At 48.3% G+C, this 23953-nt stretch overlaps 1 protein-coding gene across 6 annotated transcripts in view; it reads right to left on the minus strand.

Moving 5' to 3' along the window:
* Positions 1-23953, minus strand: part of unm_hu7910 (un-named hu7910) — a 426260-nt gene that overhangs the window by 252408 nt on the left and 149899 nt on the right. For all 6 annotated transcript variants that reach the window (XM_085993023.1, XM_085993021.1, XM_085993025.1 and 3 more), the window contains one exon: positions 5576-5614. In XM_085993023.1, coding sequence (XP_085849149.1) covers positions 5576-5614 — 39 coding nt within the window. The remainder of the gene's footprint in view (positions 1-5575; positions 5615-23953) is intronic.

A 23953-nucleotide genomic window follows, 5' to 3' on the forward strand; every position in this document is an offset into this window, starting at 1 on the left:
CGTGCATTCTGCTCTTCTATGTCAACTTCGAATCTGGCGGATCTTCATACTGACTTATGCCATCCTGGCATTACCCATATGTTGCACTTTGTGCGATCTAAAAATCTCCCATTTTCTACGGAAGATGTGAAAAGAACGTGCTCCTCTTGTAGAATTTGTGCGGAATAAAAACCACAATTCTTCCGTCCATCGGATGGCTCGCTCATACGCACTATGCAGCGACTCACCATTGACTTTAAAGGGCCATTGCCCTCCTCAACGCGAAACACCTACTTACTGACTATGGTGGACGAATATTCACACTTTCCCTTTGCTTTCCCCTGTCCCAATATGCTTACTTCCACAGTGATCAAATGCCTTGATCAAGTCTTTTCCCTTTGCGGTACGGCCAATTTCATCCACTCTGATCGGGGTCCCTCCTTCATGTCAAGCGAACTCAAAAGTTCTCTCTCCCAACGGGGAATCGCCACAAGTAAAACGACACCGTACCATCCCATCGGTAACGGACAAGTTGAGAGATACGACGCCATCATCTGGAACGCTGTTCATCTTGCGTTGAGGTCACGCAACCTACCAGACCAGCAGTGGGAAACTATGCTCCCTGACGTGTTGCATTCCATCAGGTCTCTCCTTTCTACGTCTACCAATGTCACACCTCACGAGCGATTCTTCAGCTTCCAGCGTCGCTCCACCCATGGGACGTCTCTACCGTCATGGTTGGCAGCTCCCGGCCCCGTGCTGCTCTGAAGATTCGTCCGATCATCTAAAAGCGATCCTCTCGTCGACAAGGTAGAACTCACGGACATCAACCCCACGTACGTGCGGTACCCGGATGGCCGGGAGTCCACCGTTTCGCTCCGGGACCTGGCTCCGTCCGGCCGGTTCCACGGACCCAACCGATAGAGAGACCGAGGGGATGATGCCGACACTCTGCGCTCCCCCGAAGATGACGCCCTACCTGGGGCATTGACAGATCTGCCAGCTGCTCCACCGGATCCACTCGGGGAGCCGAGCACTCCTCGTGGGATGGCCACCCAAGGTCAGTACGCCGGTCAATCCCCAGCTATCCAACAGGATGAAGCCAGTTCTGCGCCTGTGGGGACCCGCACCCGGACTCACGATCTCCCCAGCCTTCCTCGGGTCGATCAGAGCAACACGGGCTCTGTCGATCCACCGGTACGGATCAAGCGGCCCAGGGGCCAAGACACGGTCTGGGGAGACGTGCCTTCTAGCCATAAACAAAAATCTAAAAGACTGCGGCTATTCATGGTCCGCCTGATCCGCTAAGAGGAAGTCGTCAGACTTCCAAATCTTTTAGGCAGGAAGAATGTTATAAATCTCATCATTCATCAAGAGACTACTCGTGAAATAACGCTGGATGGCCAGCTGGTGGTGCCGTCCAAGGAGTATAAATACTCGGGCGTCGGCCCCAGCTCTCCAGGGACATTTTGTAAGACAAGGAACTAGTGAAGTACAACTAGACCTCCATGTTCTGAAACAAGTTGATTAAAGCCTTGCTTTATGCTCAAACCAAGTACATAGTGAGTTTTATTACGTCAGTGAATCTTTGGAATTCTCCCCCAGAAGGCTGTGGAGGCTCAGTCATTGAGCATATTCAAGACAGAGATTGATAGATTTTTTGGATATTAAAGGGAATGAAGGGATATGGAGATAGTGCAGGTAAGTGGAGTTGAGGTAGAAGATCAGCCATGATCTTATTGAATGGCGGAGCAGGCTCGAAGGGACAAATGGCCTACTCCTGCTCTTATTTCTTATGTTCTTATTTTCGTAAATGGCAAGTAAACACACTTCTGCTATCAATTCATTTACAAATTGTTGATACCACCACTCACACAAGCATTTATATAGAAGCTTTAACATAAAAAAAAGTCCAGAGGCATGAGAAAAACCTACACTGCACCAAAGAAGAGATTATGAGGGATGACTGAAATCTTGAACATAGAGGTGGGTTATAAGTAAAATCTTAAAGGAGAGGGAGATGGAGGTGGGTTTAGGAAGGGTATTCCAGAGCATGGGGCCTAAACAGCTGAAGGAATAGCAGTCAATGGTGCAGTAAAGAGAAAGATGCACAAAAGACTGGTATCAGAGGAACAGAAGGAAGGAAAGTGTGAGGAAGGATAGAGATGGGAAGTGGCAAGGCTGTTGAGGTATTTAAACACAAGGGTGAGAATTTTAAATTTGAGGCGTTGAAAAACTGGGAGCCAACATAGGTCAGCGACTACTGAGACAATTCAGGAGCTGAACTTGGCAGGGGATAGGATGCGAGCCCCGAACTGTGAACCAGCTAAAGTTGTTACGGGTGGAGGATGGGAAGCCAGCCAAGAGAACAAAGTAATTGAGTCTGGAGATGACAAAAGGCATAAATGAGGGCTTCAGCAACTGATGGGCTGAGGTAGGGGTGAAGGTGAGTGATGTTAGAGGTGGAAGTAGTTTGTGATGGAGAGGATGTGGATTGGAAGCTCAGCTCGAGTCGAATTGGATGCTGAGGCTGCAACAGTTTGGTTCAGCCTGGAACAAATGCCAGGGAGGGAGAAGAAATCAGTGGTGAAGGTATGGAGTTTTTTGCAGGGGCAAAAGATGATGGATTCAGTCTTTCCAAAGTTATGCTGAATGCAATTGATGCTCATTTAAGACTGGATATTGGACAAGCAATTTAACAGCAGAGAGGTAGTGAAGGGGCTGAAAGAGATGGTGTCGACATAGATGTGTGTTATTGTGGAAGCTGACCACTTGTCTGTGGATGATATTGCCAAGGCAGCAGCATGTAGATGTGAAAGAAGAGGCCAAGGATAGATCATTGGGACACTCCGGGGCCAGGAAAAGAAGCTGTTGCGAGAGATGCTTCTTTCACAATTGGATAGTTAAGAGTGGAACTAAGCTAGGCTAGTTCCATAGAGCTGGACAATGGGAGAGAGGTATTGGAAGAGTATATTGTTATCAACTGACAAATGTTGCAGAGAGCTTGAGGAGAATGGAGGGATAATGCACCATGGTCATAGTCACTGTAACGGCTTCAGCGGCACTTCCCTCTGCTCGCCGCCTGAGGGCGGTTTTTGAGGCTTCGGTGCGCTGCTGCCGTACCTTTGGGCCCCTCTCCTCACCTGTTTCTCGAGTAATTGATCTCATCAGAGTAATCAGGCTAGTTAATAAAGTTGTTCGGTTTTGTCCCTGTTTTGTCTCTATGCCTCTGGCCTCACCTGTGTCTTGTTAATGTATTTGTCTCCTGTCTCATTTGATTAATTATGTCACGTGACCACTCTGGCCTGTATTTAAGCTTCCTGTTTCCTGTCCTCTTTGCTCAGTCCTGGGTTCGCCTGCCTGCAGGTAGCAGCTCTCTCTCGAGTCTCTCTGTGTTTGAGGTTCAAGGAATTGCCTTTCGAGTGTTACTATGTCTCTGTGTTTTCGAGTGTTACCCTCTTTCTATGTTCTCGAGTCTCAAGGAAGCATCTTTCAAGTTCTACCTGGTTTCGAGTCCTTGGATAGGTTTCCTGCACTTGGGTCTACTACCGAAACCCTAGCAAAACAGCCCCGTGACAGTCATAGAATGTTTTAGGTGCTGATGGACCTGCTGTACATTTCCAACATATCCTGTTTTAATTCCAAAATTATGAAGTGTTCATATAATGCTATACAATAGACAATTTAGAGATCCACAAGGTTTTCCACACAGTTATGTACTAGAGTTTTTTTTTAAAGCATTAAGATAAATGCATGTTACAAGTGTACTTGGCTTTCAAAGTATTGATCCCTAGACTCCCCTCTCTAACCATTTAATGGCTTGCTAGAAGAGAGTTGTTGGAAGTAGATATGGTATGGTGTAGTCTGTGGTAATGTTCTTACATATATGCAATGCACATATGAAAACCACACATTGTAATTGCCTGTGCCATTTTACACATCAAACCCAAAATGGACAACGTCAGTCATTCTTTAATTTACAGTGCCATCTAGTGTGAAAAGATTGCAAGTTTTGCATCTCCAGGCACCTACAAAATTTCCCTTTTAATGAAATCAGGTTTTCCACCACAAACTAGATTTGCCAAACTGAGACAGTCAGTAATAATTATAATAGTGCAGGAGTCCACATCTGTGAAAATCACAAAAGTAATTGCAAAAAAGGCAACATGGAGGTACATTTTTTTCCAGTTTAGCTCAAGGCAAATCCACTTAATATTTGCATGTGCATGCATAGAAATTGCAACAGGGAAGCAGGCCATTCGCCCCAACTAGTCCATGCTGGTGTTTACCTTCCACTCGAGCAAATAGTTCTAAGCATATTTACCCAACCTGTTCCCATAACCCTTTTCCTTCATCCACCTATTCAATCTAATCTTGAAGTTGACAATGTCTGCCTCAACCACTAACCCCGAATGTGAATTCCACTTCCTTACAACTGTATAAATAAGTTTCTTGAGCCTTCTGTTCTAAATCTCTTACATTTAATCTTGTATCTATGGCCCCTCGTTCTTGACCCCCTCAACTACTGGAAACTATCTGCTTCTAACCACGTTACCCCATCCTTTCATAATTTTCAACACTTCTATTATATTGCCCCGTAATCTGTGTTGTTTTAACAAAAAAATACTAAATTGCAGCTCTTCAATTCACCAAGTAAATTTATTATGCAAACAATTCTCAAGGGATTAAGTGGCTACATAAGAACTATTTTCTGAAATAGTAAACTTCAAGTGACCTTAAATGGTTTAAGAACCTTTTCCAATGTTCAATAATGATTTTAGCGGTGATGCAACTTTAAATGCATCCACTTGATATGCTTGCTTCCTGAATACATTTTACCTGGTTCTGGCTTATGACTTTCAGATGTCCCTCCCCTATGTTTCTTCATCACATTTCCTTGTTCACCAGGAAGTGAGTGGGGTTGTCGAATTAAAGGCTTCTACAACCACACAAGTGTTGAGAGCCGCAAACAGCAGGTCTACCTCAGTGAAGCCTGGCTGATCCTGAGAGTTAATTCCGTGCACTACTTCCTACTGATACTACAATGTTCAATCTTAACCAATTACAGGAAACTTTGTGCTATCCGGCACCGACGGGACCGAGCTGTTGCCGTTCCCTCAAAACTGCCGGACACACCAGCGTTAATGTTGAAGCATACGGAGCTTTTCATCTCCGTATCTGACAACAAACACTGTTGCTTAGCAACAGCTTCTAAACAGTCGGCCCGTACCTTGGAAGCGTCTCTGAAGCTGTTGCTAAGCTACAGAGACTTTGCAGAGCCTGACTGTTGGAAAAAAAAAAGCCACGAGAAGAAAAAAAACCTAACAAAACGGCTCCTGATTTTTGCCGGTGGCTTGAGCTTGCCAGACATTTAGCCTCCGGATAACACAAAGCTTCCTGTAAAAGTAGTGAACTGTCTCTCACCCCATCAGATCAAATCCAAATGGCCATACAAGACTCGGACTGTAACTTTGGCCAACTGCATAACTATCTACGTACCAATAAGATGCACATTTTTCAATGTCCTAAACCACAATTGCTAAATCACCCAAAATAACTGTTGCCACAGGCAGTTAGTGCACAAGATGAAGCTTACCTTTCTCTTCCTTCTTCACTTCAGAGTCAGATCTTTTGTCTGGAAGATTACAAAAATTGCATTGGTTAAGGAAATATCCAAAATACACTGCTACTGCAGATTGTTGCATAATGTGTTTTTGCTTAAATTTGAAATGGCAATCAATGCAGCAAACTGGATTTTAAGTGCCACCTTTTAGTGTCTAATATACTGTGAACAACATTGAGAGATTTGGCGCAGCCATTCTTTTAAGTAAGGGAGTGGTGTACACCCCACTTTATTGAGTTTTTAAATAAATTGCTTTTGTAAAATAACAGCATCTCACACATATACACTAGATTTTACTGTGAATATTTACCAGTCAGAACTAGGACAAGGAGGTACAAGTTTCCTGGAGTTTGGGGTTTACAGATTCCTTTCCCCTCCCCAAACAAAACAGTAGCAATAGTTTGGAGGTGGAATATGGGTGGTCCAAGTTTTCTGTTAACTGCGATGGATCCCTCACCGCACAGGTAATACAGGTACTTGAACTGAAAGCTTACAGGTTACGATGAGATTGTGAAATGCAAGTAATTAGTTACGCAAACATTTAAAAGCAAGGCACCTGAATGGATGTTTCATTTTAAAGTTGAGAAATAACTGTGTGGCTAGAATATGTATTAATCACCAGGCTCCATCAGCACAACAGGAGATCAACCACATCATATAAAAGTTCTCCAGTTACAGAGCTGGGCCTTAATTTAGTTTTTAGATAGAAAATTTACCTATTTGATAAAAATTTCAAAGTGACATTTCCTACAGACTTAAAATATAAATGACAGCATAGTATATAAAATAGCATTTGTTGCATGTAGCCAAATAAGCATAAAACTATGCACAGTACAAATCTGAATAAGTAGCTTAGGTTCCGTAAGGTTCACATTGCTACCTGCAGCTCTTGTGTACAGAACAATGAAGCTGAACTTGCATTTCTAAAACATTTTTTTAAACCAGTAAAATACTAAAATATTTACATCTTCTGTTTAATGGCTACATTTGAGTCAAAGACCATGACTACATTTATTGTACCTACATAAAAAACTACAAAGACTCACGTAGGTAATTTTAGGAAATTTTATTGCTGACAAATGACATATCCAAAGACACAATGTTACATTAAACAGGTTTGCACCTACACTTTATGCAACAGAATAAAATTACATCAATTGCAAATGCAAGGTATTCATTCCTTTATGCCGGCATGGCTTTTGACAAGTTAAAACTGCTAGCTTAAAGTCAGTTAGTGCACATGTAAACTTTTGACTGTCAAGTCAGCTGTAGAAGAGCCGAGATCCTTGGCCAAAATGAAAATGCAATAGGTCATTAAAAGCGACCTTTGCTAACATTGCAGATTAGCAACTTTCCCCAATGGGATTTTTAGCGAACCCATCTCAATTCCAAATATCACACCCTTTCAAACTTTATGGCTTTTTAAATTTAATACATTGCTTTTAATAAAAATGTGAGTACCAGACACTAAAATTATGTTTGTCCATTTTCAGCCACAAGGCTATTTAAAATGCATATAGACGACAACATATCACAGTTGGTGGTCAAGACCAACATTTATCACATTTATAATGAGAAATTTAGTTTAGCTTAAAAAAAAGTTCTTACTGAAAATAGTGTTACAGTTAAAATCTCCCTGCCATTTGTAACCACTTTATACAAACATCAGATTAAACACTCTTCACACTGAGGTTCTGTAAGGTTCACTTTGCTTTTCACACATTAGCTACAGGTAGCACTCAAGCTGAATTTGCACTCAATTATAAAAAATCTTTTTCTAATCATTACCCCCCCAAAATAAAATTAAGTTAAAACGTTTACATCTGTATCTCTTCTATTAAAGGTTACATTTTGTTCAAATATAATCTTTAAATTTACTGCATCCACTCATTGAAATGTCTGCTCTAATACTGGTTTATTAAAAATAAATCACATTTACACATTATGTCTTTCATTTTAATGTATATATTATCTTTGTGTAACTTAATTCCTTAGTATTTGAGAGCAGACTTTGTTTGAGAACACACAGTAGACTGATTGGTATCACACTTCCCACCGAATACCACACTTCCCACTGAATACCTACCACTGCAGTCATTAGTGTCACATGATTAGTTTACAGAACCTTGGCATTGTATCCTACAGAATTCATAAAAGCACACTGGATCTAAAATTGTTAAACTTAAAAAAACCACACACACACACACCTTACACACACACACACCTTAAAAAAAACCTAATGTACTGATGGAAAAATATTCCACATATCCTTAGTGTGTTCCATCACATATCTTCGATCCCAGAGGACCCACACTAATAGTGGTTGCTTTAAAAACAAAAATTAAATTAAAAAAAGTGGAATGTAGAGTGGCCTGGTCCAAATATTTTTGAAGTCTGTGTGATGATTTAAAGATCTGTAAAACAATACAAATTTTTAATTAAAAGTCCTGACAGACAATAGTAGAATTGGCTGATAATTATAACTATTCTGCACCTTTAGATAATTCTTCATTTTGTTGTGAATTCTGCAAGATGCTCTGCAGTTTTAAATCCTCAGTGATCAATTTCTCTTGTACTTGTATTACAGTATTTACAAAATTCCATCTGGAGCGCCAATCAGAAAAAAGCATTGGCTGAACCCTTCATTTTGCAGATCATGGCTCTAAAAAGCCACTTCATCAGGTACAGATCTGCAATCATTTAAAGCAGCGGTGTGATTTTTTTCCTTCAACTAAATAGAAGAATATAGTTTTTTTTTAAAACATCTCATGCTAGCAGCTATCGTACAACAAACTTCACTGCTGGTTTACCATACTTCGCAGACAGACCATAATCAAGACAACTTACCTATAGAGTTGGTGACCTTCAGAATATAATACAAAGTTGCCGCTGTATTAAACATCGGCTTCAACCACAAATGATCCTAGCAAACTTCTCAGTTAACTAAAAAGCCTTTTATCTAATTAACCACCCCCCTCATTAAATGATTACCATTTAGCAATTCATGCTAAAAGCATCGAGAGTGGTGTTTATGGAAATCCCTCAAAGAGTAAAGTACTCTTAGAAATTAGATCTAAAAATATCTCAAATTAAAAACAGGATTCATACCAACACAAGTTTAACACAATTTTGGACCTAAAAAGATTAGTTTGCATTTTTGTTTGGACACCACCTATAAACGCATGTATCCATTTTTGGCACGGTACAAATTTTCCCTATATTGCACGCAATGAAAGTTCTAAGAATACAATTATTTTTCATCCCCTAAATAAAAATTCAAATGAGAGAGGATGTCATTGATAAGTTTGGTTATAATCTAAAAATGTGGATACAATTTCCAGCTCCTGGAATTTTAAGAACTAAGCGACTGATCCCACAAAGACACTCATGGATTTATTGTTTAATACCTTAGTTACACCGTTCTTTACTCTCAGGAACATTGGGATGTACAGGAATGGAATAAAACCATTCCAGTCCATCAGAGCAGCAAATAATGGAGTAGATTTTCCTCTTGCTGTGTTTGGATGTAAAGGATTGACTGGGCAGAGTGCATAGAAAATCTGTCTGGTTCCAATATGGGCATTTGATCCAACTCACCCAATTTTTTTTATTATGCGATATGCCCAGGCAATCCTTTACGACTAAACTTAATGAAGCAGATTTTTCTTTCCTTATGTACCAATCTCTCTCATAGCCCTCAAGCCAAATATCTATCCACTACCCTCTTGAGTTTACCAACATAAACATGGCACAACTTCATCATCTCCAGTATAACCAAAACTACTGTAGATCCAAATTTTTAAACTTTAAATTTGGATTAAAAACTGATTGTCCACAGAACCATCTTTGAATTTCTAATGTTAGAAAAGAAAGACTTGTAAAGTACTTTAGCACATCTTTGAGAAATCTTCCAAAGTCCTTCACAGACAATTAATTACTTTGAAGTGCAGTTTAGTTTGTGGTGATTCTCAACCGGTATCCAGTGTTTGATGGGAGAGAAGCTGGTTAATATGGGCCAGCTGCCTATTTGCAAGGAAAAAGTAGCATTCCCACAGAGATGCCTGCAGAACCCAGCTGATTCAGCATAGTTTAAGTACATCCCTTGTGCGTTGCTATCATTTTCAGAGTTTGCTATGACAACAGGTGAGCGTGGAATGAGGAGTGCAGCAGCTTTTAAAGGCCTGCCACACTTAAAGTGCTCCCGTTGAATATTTCCTGGAGCCTAATGTTGTGGCTAAGAATTGCTCAATCAAGAAGAAATGTGGATTTGCAGCTGGAGTAGTTGCAGAGAAAGGTGAAATGTTTTGTTTGAAGAGGGAAACCCTCTTATCCCAGTCTTTGTGCAGCAGGCATGGCAGGAATTGGCTAACTATGTTAATGCCACCTCCAATGTCCATAGCTCGTGGCACCAAATGAGAAATTTGTTTACTGGGCTAAGGAAGGGTGCCAAAGGAGTGTTAACAAAAGTGGGACCACCAGGAGATGAATGCCTGTACTACACATGCACCAAGTTACTGAGTCCACAGCATGTTACCACTGCAGTGGGGATAGCACTTGCCCCAACCCTCGCATCATAAGTATGTCTGTAAAGCTGCAGCTGCAACTTGGTGGCTATTGAAGAGAAAGGTTTCCTTTGCCTCGCGTAACTATTGCATGTTTGTCACCAAGTCAATATGGCTCCTCAAACTACTTGCACGCTCTATACTTATCTTTCCACATCAGGTGGAATGTAAGCTAGTCAGGGGCGTGTCCCTCATTATATTCTAATACTAGAAGTTTGAATTTTATTAAAAGGAGGCTTCCCACAACTATGGAGAACCCACACTGGCGGCAAACCAATTAACCAACACCACCATACATGCTTGAGGAGCTGGCCCTCCAAATCATTGGGGTGGATGCCACAGAGCAGAGGAAAAAGTGGAGGGGTGAAGAGATCAGGGAGGGTAAAGGACATCCAATCAATGTGCATATTCCTTGAAATAGCTCTGGCGCCATAGACAAAGGCATCCTGGCTGCTGCCAGGGTATCACAGTCAACTGCATTAAAATTTGCTCATGGAATTTGGCCGATGCTGGCACGGTTGCATTAATGGCCATCGCTAGTTTCCCTAACAGAGTGGCTTGCTAGGCCACTTCAGAGGGCATTAATAGTCAACTACATCACCTGGACAGGAGTCATAGTAGGGGTGGAGGGGTGTCAGGTCCCCCTCCTAAAAGACATTAATGAACTAGTTCAATTCTGACTTTGGGTGGAGTGGTAAAGAAAAGCAAAAAAGATGAAAAAAATATAAAATGATAAAGACTACACATGAAATTTAGAAGCCCTATACTTGTGTTTTCACTGGAAAAACTCTGATACACCTGTGACCAACACACAAGTGAACGACGTGTATTTATACAGTGCCTTTAACGTAATAAAATGTCGCAAGGTGCTTCACAGGAGTGTTATAAAACAAAATTTGACACCGAGCCACATAAGGAGAAATTAGGGCAGATGACAAAAGCTTGGTCAAAGAGGTAGGTTTTAAGGAGAATCTTAAAAGGTGGAAAGAGAGGTGGAGAGGTTTAGGGAAGAAATTCCAGCGCTTAGGGCCTAGGCAGCTGAAGGCACGGCCACCAATGGTTGAGCGATTAAAATCAGGGATGCTCAAGAGGGCAGAATTAGAGGAGCGCAGATATCTTGGGGAGTTGTGGGGCTGGAGGAGATTACAGAGATAGGGAGGGACGAGGCCATGGAGGGATTTGAAAACAAGGATGAGAATTTTGAAAATCGAGGCGTTGCTTAACCGGGAGCCAAGGTAGGTCAGCGAACACGGGGGTGAGTACTATAGGTTAGGAAGAGGCATTGGTTCCAATTTCTATTTGCTTACAGCTTATTCCTAAAATTATGTTAAATGAAATGTTCCATGGTTTTTGTCACATTCAATTTTACTCAACATTTAGCTTTATAAATCTGTATTACATTTCAATTTAGTGAGAAAAAAATATATATATTACACAGTATAAGGAAACTTTAATACCCGAGCCATTTATTATTCACATATATGATTCTGCAAACAGCTTACAATAACAAACATGTATGCCTTTCATTAATGGTTAAGCATGAAGATCCTGAAATTACTTTATCGCAAAAGGTGCTTTCGTACAGAAGATTGACTGGTCAAATAAAATTGTAGAATTTAGCAGTGACATATTTTCATTGGCAATGTTGGTACAGGTTGAGCGTCCAAAATCCGGAGTTCCGGAATGTTCCAGAATCCGGGCCGATTGGTGGCAGGGTCGTCCGGAATCCGTAAAATGTCGGAATCCGGACACCCTGTCAAACCGTTTCCGCCAGGCTGCGGCCACGGCACCATGCCGCCCTGGTAGCCTAGTGTGCACCATCGGATGCTCTGCAGAGCTCGCAGCATCCCTCCCCTTTAACAGAAGGGGAGGGACAGAGAAACGAGTCAGCGCTACGCGGAGCGGCCCAGGCATTTCCAGACTCGGAACGTGTTTCTGATGTCTGAAGTCCGGAAACGCCCGAGCCCAGGTTGCGATATTTCCAGACTTCGGACATCAGAAACACATTCTGAAGTCCGGAAAAACACGAAAACCGGCTTGGCCTCGGTCCCGAGGTTGCCGGATTCAGGACGCTCAACCTGTACAATCACCATCAGTAATTCAATTAAACTATTCTTAAGTAACCAGTACTTTTGCTATGCCACCAGATAGATCATATTAAAAGCAGACAGGTGGAGCCACAGAGGGGCTGTAGATTTCAACTCAATTGCAGACTAATACTATTTGCTTGGCAGTGGGTGGTACAGTGACAAGTTCAATATATCTGATACTAGCCAATTGGAGGTAGGGTGGAGGTAGGAAAGTTATAAAATTATAATTTAAAATTGAAATCAATACAATTTGTCGGAAGGCATACTACATGTTTAACAAGGGATACTATTCCTTCAGCATTTTAACATGCTGGTTTAGTGAACAAAACTAGCATGTATTCTGATCACAAAGCAGTTTCACAATGACAAACTAAACTGCTGACCTTTAATAATTTCCTATTATGATGTTTTCAAGCAAAATCTATAACCTCATGGCCCGGCATATCCCTCACTCTACCATTACCATCAAGCCAGGTGACCAACCCTGGCTCAAAAAGGAATGTAGAAGAGCATGCCACGAGCAGCACCAGGCGTACCTAAAAAACGGTGCCAACCTGGGGAAGCTGCTACACAGGACTACATGCATGCTAAAAAAGTGGAAGCAGCATGCCAGAGATAGGGCTAAGCAATCCCACAATCAACGGATCAAAGCTCTGCAGTCCTGCCACATCCAGTCGTGAATGGTGGTGGACCATTAAACAACTAACTGGAGGAGGAAGCTCCCTGAATATCCCCATCCTCAATGATGGTGGAGCCCAGCACGTGAGTGCAAAAGACAAAGCTGAAGTGTTGGCAACTATCTTCAGCCAGAAGTGCTGAGTGGATGATCCATATCGGCCTCCTCCTGAGGTCCCCGCCACCACAGAAGCCAGTCTTCAGCCAATTCGATTCACTCCACGTGATATCAAGAAACGGCTGAGCGCACTGGATACAGCAAAGGCTATGGGCCCAGACAACATCCCGGCTGTCGTGCTGAAGACTTGTGCTCCAGACTTGTGCTCCAGAGCTAGCCGCGCCTCTAACCAAGCTGTTCCAGTATGGCTAGAACACTGGCATCTATCCGACAACGTATAAAACTGCCCAGGTATGTCCTGTCCACAAAAAACAGGACAAATCCAATCTGGCCAATTACTGCCCCAACAGTCTACTTTCAATCATCAGCAAAGTGATGGAAGGTGTCATCGACAGTGCTATCAAGCAGCACTTACTCACCAATAACCTGCTCACTGATGCCCAGTTGGGGTTCCACCAGGACCACTAGGCTCCAGACCTCATTACAGCCTCAGTCCAAACATAAACAAAAGAGCTGAATTCCAGAGGCGAGGAGTGAGTGACTGCCCTTGACATCAAGGCAGTATTTGACCAAGGGTGGCATCAAGGAGCCCTAGTAAAACTGAAGTTAATGGGAATTGGGGGGAAATCTCTCCACTGGCTGCAGTCATATCTAGCACAAAGGAAGATGGTTGTGGTGGTTGGAGGTCAATCATCACAGTCCCAAGACATTGCTGCAGGAGTTCCTCAGGGCAGTGTCCTATGCCCAATCATCTTCAGCTGCTTCATCAATGACCTTCCCTCCATCATAACATCAGAAGTGGGGATGTTCGCTGGTGACTGCAGTGTTCAGTGCCATTCACAACTCCTCAGATAATGAAGCAGTCCATGCCCACATGCAGCAAGACCTGGATGACATTCAGGCTTGGGTTGATAAGTGGCAGGTAACATTCGCACCACACAAGTGCCAGGCAATGACTATCTCCAACAAGCGAGCATCTAACCACCGTCCCTTGACATTCAACGGCATTGCCATCGCCAAATCCCCCACCATCAATATCCTGGGGGGCGGGTCACCATTGATCAGAAACTTATGGACCAGCCACATAAATACTGTGGCAACAAGAGCAGGTCAGAGGCTGGGTACTCTGCAGCGAGTGTCTCATCTCCTAACTCCCCAAAGCCTTTCCACCATCTACAAGGCACAAGTCAGGAGTGTGATGCAATACTCTCCACATGCATGGATGAGTGCAGCTCCAACAATACTCAAGGAGCTCGGCACCATCCAAGACAAAGCAGCCCGCTTGATTGGCACCCCATCCACCACCTTAAACATTCACTTCCTCCACCACCAGCGTACCACGGCTGCAGTATGTACCATCTACAAGATGCACTGCAGCAAGTCGCCAAGGCTTCTTCGACAGCACCTCCCAAACCCGCGACCTCTACCACCTAGAAGGACAAGGGCAGCAGGCACATGGGAACACCACAACCTTCAAGTTCCCCTCCAAATGACACACTATCCTGACTTGGAAGTATATCGCCGTTCCTTCATCGTCGCTGGGTCAAAATCCTGGAACTCCCTCCCTAACAGCACTGTGGGAATATCTTCACCACATGGACTGCAGCGGTTCAAGGCGGCGGCTCACCACCACCTTCGCGAGGGCAACTAGGGATGGGCAATAAATGCTGGCCTTGCCAGCGACACTCACATCCCATGAACAAATTTTTTAAAAAGTACATTAGAGCAGACTTCTGACAACTATTCTAGTGCCTACCCTTTACTGCTTCTATGGCGTAGAATGCAGCTATTTCAAATGAGTATGTCTCTTCTTGTGCTGCTGTTCTTATCTGATGCACGCACACAGACCAAGGCAAAAAAAGCCCAGTAAAGCTTACTTTTCAGTAACTAACTGAACATAAAGCTGTCATTTAGTTTTGATTTGCCAATATGAACATTTGAGCAGAAAAGTCATACAGAAATTGTTGAAAATCAAAGACAAGCAGTTTTGCGCCAGTTTGCAGACAACAGATAGAGACTAGGTATACAACTTTAATCTAGGCAGGTCTGCCACTGTATTGAGGACCAGGCTGCGTACAGGAGTTATAATGAGTAAGTTAGACGTAGTTTCTCCTATCCAGAGACCTAACAAAATGAAACCTATGGCATGAAAATAAAGCACAACAGAGTTTGAATATTAAAGAACTGCATATAACTGAGCACACAGCTCATTCCAACAGTGAATGGCACTCTAGTATGTTGTGCCACATATTTGTGGGACACAGATTATAGTTTGCGCCCTGAAATCTCTACACCCATTTACAAAATTCAATGTAAGCAAACATATTAAAATTAATGTAAGAAGTCACACAACACCAGGTTATAGTCCAACAGCTTTATTGAAATCACAAGCTTTCAGAGCGCTGCTCCTTCGTCAGGTGAAGTGGAGAGATGCATAAAGACACAGCTTATATAGTCAGAGAATAATGCCAGATGATTACAGGTAATCTTTCTAACTGCCATTTATCACACCTCGGCAGAGAGATAATCACAGCAATCAAAGGTGTGAATGGTGTCCAAACAGGTTAGTCAGGAAAACATTACATCAAAGAACAATGAGGTGGGGTCACAAGGGGTCAAATGTTGCAGATGCTGGGGTCTGTATGAAAAACAAAAAAGAGAAAAAAACATTTCTTTTGCTGGAAATCACAGCAGGTCCGGCCACACCATATTAAAATTAGAGAGGTATAATGCTCATCATAATATATCCGGCGTTGCCATGGCTTCTTTGTAAAACGGCAGTTTACAGGGCCGCGCAGTTTATGGCCGGCCGCTGCCACTCCCCCGCTCTGTGTCTCGGGCCGAGCGGTTGTGAGGCCCGGCCCGAGTGACCCCAACTCAACTCCCGCTCCGGCGGGCCGGGAGCGGGATACCGTGCCGGAGCCGCACTGTGGGGGTTTGTTGTGCTGGTGCTGTCGCTGTCAGTATTGAAAAAATGGCAGCGACGTTTCGGAGGCTGCAGGATTAGGCCCGCCCACACATGGAATGAAACGCCCCCGTGATGCAAGAGAGAGAGAGAGACTGGGGGGAGAAGAGAGAGGGAAGGAGAGAGAGGGAAGGAGAGAGCGAGAGAGAGAGAGAGAAGGAGAGAGAGAGGGAAGGAGAGAGGGAAGGAGAGACAGACAGACAGAGACTGGGGGGAGAGAGAGAGAGAGAGAGACGGGGAGAGAAAAGAGATGGGGAGAGAGAGAGAGATAGACTGAGGGGAGAGAGAGAGAGAACGACTGAGGGAGAGAGAGAGAGAACGACTGAGGGGAGAGAGAGAGAGAACGACTGAGGGGAGAGAGAGAGAGAACGACTGAGGTAGAGAGAGACAGGGGAGAGAGAGAGAGAGAAAAAGAGAGTAGAGAGAGAGACCGGGGGGGAGAGAGAGCGAGAGAGAGAGCGAGAGAGAGAGAGAGGAGAGAGAGAGAGAGAGAGAGAGAGAGAGAGAGACTGGGGAGATAGAGAGAGCGACTGAGGGGGGAGAGAGAGCGCGACTGAGGGGGGAGAGAGACGGGGGAGAGAGAGAGAGAGAGAGAGAGAGAGAGTGTAGAGAGACTGGGGGGAGAGAGACTGGGGAGAGAGAGAGAGAAAATGGGGAGATTGAGGGGAGAGAGCGAGCGACTGAGGGGGGAGAGAGAGAGAGAGAGGGAGAGAGAGAAACTGGTGAGAGAGAGACTGAGGGGGGAGAGAGAGCGACTAAGGGGAGAGAGAGACTGGGGGGGGGAGAGAGAGACTGGGGGGGGAGAGAGAGACTGGGGGGGAGAGAGAGACTGGGGGGGGAGAGAGAGACTGGGGGGGAGAGAGAGACTGGGGGGGGAGAGAGAGACTGGGGGGGAGAGAGAGACTGGGGGGGAGAGAGAGACTGGGGGGGGAGAGAGAGACGGGGGGGGAGAGAGAGACTGGGGGGGAGAGAGAGACTGGGGGGGAGAGAGAGACTGGGGGGGGAGAGAGAGACTGGGGGGGGAGAGAGAGACTGGGGGGGGAGAGAGACTGGGGGGGGAGAGAGAGACTGGGGGGGGAGAGAGAGACTGGGGGGGAGAGAGAGACTGGGGGGGGAGAGAGAGACTGGGGGGGAGAGAGAGACTGGGGGGGAGAGAGAGACTGGGGGGGGAGAGAGAGACTGGGGGGGAGAGAGAGACTGGGGGGGGAGAGAGAGACTGGGGGGGGAGAGAGAGACTGGGGGGGGAGAGAGAGACTGGGGGGGAGAGAGAGACTGGGGGGGGAGAGAGAGAGACTGGGGGGGGAGAGAGAGACTGGGGGGGAGAGAGAGACTGGGGGGGGAGAGAGAGACTGGGGGGGGAGAGAGAGACTGGGGGGGAGAGAGAGACTGGGGGGGGAGAGAGAGACTGGGGGGGAGAGAGAGACTGGGGGGGAGAGAGAGACTGGGGGGGGAGAGAGAGACTGGGGGGGGAGAGAGAGACTGGGGGGGGAGAGAGAGACTGGGGGGGGAGAGAGAGACTGGGGGGGGAGAGAGAGACTGGGGGGGAGAGAGAGACTGGGGGGGAGAGAGAGACTGGGGGGGGAGAGAGAGACTGGGGGGGAGAGAGAGACTGGGGGGGAGAGAGAGACTGGGGGGGGAGAGAGAGACTGGGGGGGGAGAGAGAGACTGGGGGGGGAGAGAGAGACTGGGGGGGGAGAGAGAGACTGGGGGGGGAGAGAGAGACTGGGGGGGAGAGAGAGACTGGGGGGGAGAGAGAGACTGGGGGGGGAGAGAGAGACTGGGGGGGGAGAGAGAGACTGGGGGGGGAGAGAGAGACTGGTGGGGAGAGAGAGACTGGTGGGGAGAGAGAGACTGGGGGGGGAGAGAGAGACTGGGGGGGGAGAGAGAGACTGGGGGGGGAGAGAGAGACTGGGGGGGGAGAGAGAGACTGGGGGGGGAGAGAGAGACTGGGGGGGAGAGAGAGACTGGGGGGGAGAGAGAGACTGGGGGGGAGAGAGAGACTGGGGGGGAGAGAGAGACTGGGGGGGAGAGAGAGACTGGGGGGAGAGAGAGACTGGGGGGAGAGAGAGACTGGGGGGGAGAGAGAGACTGGGGGGGGAGAGAGAGACTGGGGGGGGAGAGAGAGACTGGGGGGGGAGAGAGAGACTGGGGGGGAGAGAGAGACTGGGGGGGGAGAGAGAGACTGGGGGGGAGAGAGAGACTGGGGGGGGGAGAGAGAGACTGGGGGGGAGAGAGAGACTGGGGGGGGAGAGAGAGACTGGGGGGGGAAGAGAGAGACTGGGGGGGAGAGAGAGACTGGGGGGGAGAGAGAGACTGGGGGGGGAGAGAGAGACTGGGGGGGAGAGACAGAGAGAGAGTAGAGAGACTGGGGAGATAGAGAGATGGAGGGTGGGGGGGAGAGAGAGATGGAGGGTGGGGGGGAGAGAGAGATGGAGGGTGGGGGGGAGAGAGAGATGGAGGGTGGGGGGGAGAGAGAGATGGAGGGTGGGGGGGAGAGAGAGATGGAGGGTGGGGGGGAGAGAGAGATGGAGGGTGGGGGGGAGAGAGAGATGGAGGGTGGGGGGGAGAGAGAGATGGAGGGTGGGGGGAGAGAGAGATGGAGGGTGGGGGGGAGAGAGAGATGGAGGGTGGGGGGGAGAGAGAGATGGAGGGTGGGGGGAGAGAGAGATGGAGGGTGGGGGGGAGAGAGAGATGGAGGGTGGGGGGGGAGAGAGAGATGGAGGGTGGGGGGAGAGAGAGATGGAGGGTGGGGGGGAGAGAGAGATGGAGGGTGGGGGGGAGAGAGAGATGGAGGGTGGGGGGAGAGAGAGATGGAGGGTGGGGGGAGAGAGAGATGGAGGGTGGGGGGAGAGAGAGATGGAGGGTGGGGGGAGAGAGAGATGGAGGGTGGGGGGAGAGAGAGATGGAGGGTGGGGGGGAGAGAGAGATGGAGGGTGGGGGGGAGAGAGAGATGGAGGGTGGGGGGGAGAGAGAGATGGAGGGTGGGGGGAGAGAGAGATGGAGGGTGGGGGGAGAGAGAGATGGAGGGTGGGGGGGAGAGAGAGAGATGGAGAGAGACTGAGGGGAGAGAGAGGGAGAGACTTGGGGGGGGGGGAGAGGGAGAGACTTGGGGGGGGGGGAGAGGGAGAGACTTGGGGGGGGGAGAGGGAGAGACTTGGGGGGGAGAGGGAGAGAGAGACGGGGGAGAGGGAGAGAGTGTAGAGAGACTGGGGGGAGAGAGGAGAGAGACTGGGGAGAGAGAGACGGGGAGAGAGAGACTGGGGAGAGAGAGACTGGGGAGAGAGAGACTGGGGAGAGAGAGACTGGGGAGAGAGAGACTGGGAGAGAGAGACTGGGGAGAGAGAGACTGGGGAGAGAGAGACTGGGGAGAGAGAGAATGGGGAGAGAGAGAATGGGGAGATTGAGGGGGAGAGAAAAATGAGCAACCCCCACTGCTATCATTACAAAGCCCTGAAATGCCAAGGGAGGACCATAAAGAAGAATACCCTCAGTCAACTAGTCCTGGGACTCTGTGAAGTAACTACTAACACTAACAATAACCAGCCCCAGGGCAGTGACAGCGTAACACGAAGAATTCGACCCAACACAATCGTCACTAAGCAAAAGGAAAATATCTGTCATATTGGGCAGAAACAACAAAACCCAAAACAAACTCAATTGCTACTTGGCCCTAAACAGACAATACAACATGGCTGATTACCTGACCATGGTAAAGGATAGCAGACTGAGAAAAACCTTGACAATGTATAGACTTAGTGAACATAGCCTGGCCATCGAAAAAGGTAGACACAGGCAGACCCGGCTACCAAGAGAGGACAGGATATGCTCTCACTGCAGTCAGGGAGTGGTGGAGACAGAGATGCACTTCCTCACAGCGTGTAGAAAATATCAGGGCATAAGGGAGAATTTCTACCCAAAATTCACAAAAATATGCCCGGAATTCAGAAATTTGAATGACGACCAAAAACTCCCATACCTACGAGGGGAAGAGAGAAATTGTGTAACCTTAGCGGCACACTATGTTACAGCTTGCCATAAACAGAGGGACAACCACTAAATCTAAGAAAAGAGTATATACAAATTATATGAATGTATATTTATACACTCAGGGGTATATCTGTTTATACACTGTATGGATAGATCTGTATTTATGTGTTCAACCATAAATGTTTTTCGATGCTTTGGCAACATAAGATGTACCTTGTCATGCCAATACAGCGATTTGAATTGAATTGAATTGAGAGTGCGGGGGCGAGGGAGAGAGCGACTGAGGGGGAGAGAGAGAGACTGGGGAGAGAGAGAGAGACTGGGGAGAGAGAGAGAGACTGGGGGAGAGAGAGAGAGACTGGGGAGAGAGAGAGAGACTGGGGGAGAGAGAGAGAGACTGGGGAGAGAGAGAGAGACTGGGGGAGAGAGAGAGAGACTGGGGAGAGAGAGAGAGACTGGGGAGAGAGAGAGAGACTGGGGAGGGAGAGAGAGAGAGACTGGGGGAGAGAGAGAGAGACTGGGGAGAGAGAGAGAGACTGGGGAGAGAGAGAGAGACTGGGGAGAGAGAGAGAGACTGGGGAGAGAGAGAGAGACTGGGGGAGAGAGAGAGAGACTGGGGGAGAGAGAGAGAGACTGGGGGAGAGAGAGAGAGAGACTGGGGGAGAGAGAGAGAGACTGGGGGAGAGAGAGAGAGACTGGGGGAGAGAGAGAGAGACTGGGGGAGAGAGAGAGAGACTGGGGAGAGAGAGAGAGACTGGGGGAGAGAGAGAGAGACTGGGGGAGAGAGAGAGAGACTGGGGGAGAGAGAGAGAGACTGGGGGAGAGAGAGAGAGACTGGGGGAGAGAGAGAGAGACTGGGGGAGAGAGAGAGAGACTGGGGGAGAGAGAGAGAGACTGGGGGAGAGAGAGACTGGGGGAGAGAGAGAGAGACTGGGGAGAGAGAGAGAGACTGGGGGAGAGAGAGAGAGACTGGGGAGAGAGAGAGAGACTGGGGAGAGAGAGAGAGACTGGGGGAGAGAGAGAGAGACTGGGGAGAGAGAGAGAGACTGGGGAGAGAGAGAGAGACTGGGGGAGAGAGAGAGAGACTGGGGGAGAGAGAGAGAGACTGGGGAGAGAGAGAGAGACTGGGGAGAGAGAGAGAGACTGGGGAGAGAGAGAGAGACTGGGGGAGAGAGAGAGAGACTGGGGGAGAGAGAGAGAGACTGGGGGAGAGAGAGAGAGACTGGGGGAGAGAGAGAGAGAGACTGGGGGAGAGAGAGAGAGAGACTGGGGAGAGAGAGAGAGACTGGGGGAGAGAGAGAGAGACTGGGGAGAGAGAGAGAGACTGGGGAGAGAGAGAGAGACTGGGGAGAGAGAGAGAGACTGGGGGAGAGAGAGAGAGACTGGGGAGAGAGAGAGAGACTGGGGAGAGAGAGAGAGACTGGGGGAGAGAGAGAGAGACTGGGGGAGAGAGAGAGAGACTGGGGAGAGAGAGAGAGACTGGGGGAGAGAGAGAGAGACTGGGGAGAGAGAGAGAGACTGGGGGAGAGAGAGAGAGACTGGGGGAGAGAGAGAGAGACTGGGGAGAGAGAGAGAGACTGGGGAGAGAGAGAGAGACTGGGGAGAGAGAGAGAGACTGGGGGAGAGAGAGAGAGACTGGGGAGAGAGAGAGAGACTGGGGAGAGAGAGAGAGACTGGGGAGAGAGAGAGAGACTGGGGGAGAGAGAGAGAGACTGGGGAGAGAGAGGAGAGACTGGGGGAGAGAGAGAGAGACTGGGGGAGAGAGAGAGAGACTGGGGAGAGAGAGAGAGACTGGGGAGAGAGAGAGAGACTGGGGAGAGAGAGAGAGACTGGGGAGAGAGAGAGACTGGGGAGAGAGAGAGAGACTGGGGAGAGAGAGAGAGACTGGGGGAGAGAGAGAGAGACTGGGGAGAGAGAGAGAGACTGGGGAGAGAGAGAGAGACTGGGGGAGAGAGAGAGAGACTGGGGGAGAGAGAGAGAGAGACTGGGGAGAGAGAGAGAGACTGGGGGAGAGAGAGAGAGACTGGGGAGAGAGAGAGAGACTGGGGAGAGAGAGAGAGACTGGGGAGAGAGAGAGAGACTGGGGGAGAGAGAGAGAGACTGGGGAGAGAGAGAGAGACTGGGGGAGAGAGAGAGAGACTGGGGGAGAGAGAGAGAGACTGGGGGAGAGAGAGAGAGACTGGGGGAGAGAGAGAGAGACTGGGGAGAGAGAGAGAGACTGGGGAGAGAGAGAGAGACTGGGGGAGAGAGAGAGACTGGGGGAGAGAGAGAGACTGGGGGAGAGAGAGAGACTGGGGAGAGAGAGAGACTGGGGGAGAGAGAGAGACTGGGGGAGAGAGAGAGACTGGGGGAGAGAGAGAGACTGGGGGAGAGAGAGAGAGAGAGAGACTGGGGGAGAGAGAGAGAGAGAGACTGGGGGAGAGAGAGAGAGAGAGAGAGAGACTGGGGAGAGAGAGAGAGAGAGACTGGGGGAGAGAGAGAGAGAGAGACTGGGGGAGAGAGAGAGAGAGACTGGGGAGAGAGAGAGACTGGGGAGAGAGAGAGAGAGAGAGACTGGGGAGAGAGAGAGAGAGAGAGACTGGGGAGAGAGAGAGAGAGAGAGACTGGGGAGAGAGAGAGAGAGAGAGAGAGACTGGGGGAGAGAGAGAGAGAGAGAGAGAGACTGGGGGAGAGAGAGAGACTGGGGAGAGAGAGAGACTGGGGGAGAGAGAGAGACTGGGGAGAGAGAGAGACTGGGGGAGAGAGAGAGACTGGGGAGAGAGAGACTGGGAGAGAGAGAGAGACTGGGAGAGAGAGAGAGACTGGGGAGAGAGAGAGAGACTGGGGAGAGAGAGAGACTGGGGAGAGAGAGACTGGGGGGGAGGGGAGAGAGAGAGACTGGGGGAGGGAGAGAGAGAGACTGGGGGGGAGGGGGAGAGAGAGAGAGACTGGGAGGGGAGAGAGAGAGACTGGGGGGAGGGGGAGAGAGAGAGACTGGGGGGAGGGGAGAGAGAGACTGGGGGAGGGGAGAGAGAGAGACTGGGGGGAGGGGGAGAGAGAGAGACTGGGGGGAGAGGGGAGAGAGAGAGACTGGGGGGAGGGGGAGAGAGAGAGACTGGAGAGAGAGAGACTGGGGGGAGGGGAGAGAGAGACTGGGGAGAGAGAGACTGGGGAGAGAGAGACTGGGGAGAGAGAGACTGGGGAGAGAGAGACTGGGGGAGAGAGAGACTGGGGAGAGAGAGACTGGGGGAGGGGAGAGAGAGAGAGAGAGAGAGAGAGAGAGAGACGGGGACGGAGAGAGAGACTGGGGAGAGAGAGACTGGGAGGCAGAGAGAGGGAAGGAGAGAGAGAGGGAAGGAGAGAGAGAGAGGGAACGAGAGAGAGAGGGAAGGAGAGAGAGAGAGAGAGAGAGAGAGAAGAGAGAGGGAAGGAGAGAGCGAGAGGGAAGGAGAGAGCGAGGGAAGGAAGGAGAGAGCGAGGGAAGGAGGAGAGAGCGAGGGAAGGAAGGAGAGAGCGAGGGAAGGAAGGAGAGAGCGAGGGAAGGAAGGAGAGAGCGAGGAAGGAAGGAGAGAGCGAGGGAAGGAAGGAGAGAGCGAGGGAAGGAAGGAGAGAGCGAGGAAGGAAGGAGAGAGCGAGGGAAGGAAGGAGAGAGCGAGGGAAGGAAGGAGAGAGCGAGGGAAGGAAGGAGAGAGCGAGGAAGGAAGGAGAGAGCGAGGGAAGGAAGGAGAGCGCGAGGGAAGGAAGGAGAGAGCGAGGGGGAAGGAGATAGAGAAGCGAGGAAGAGGCCCGGCCCGAGTCACCCCAGCTGAGCAGGCTGGACACAGTGAAAGCATTGATTCTTTATGACAGCACAAAACTGCTCTGACATCATAGCAGCTCTTCGACATCATAGTCACTCAATGCTATGAGCGGAATTTTGAACGTTTTTTGGATACCATTGGCACAATTTTTGTCTGACCGAAAGTAATATGCTTA

This window comes from Somniosus microcephalus, chromosome 7 (assembly GCF_052327205.1).
Source record: "Somniosus microcephalus isolate GS21.2 chromosome 7, FLI_Smic_1.0, whole genome shotgun sequence".
NCBI lineage: Eukaryota > Metazoa > Chordata > Chondrichthyes > Squaliformes > Somniosidae > Somniosus > Somniosus microcephalus.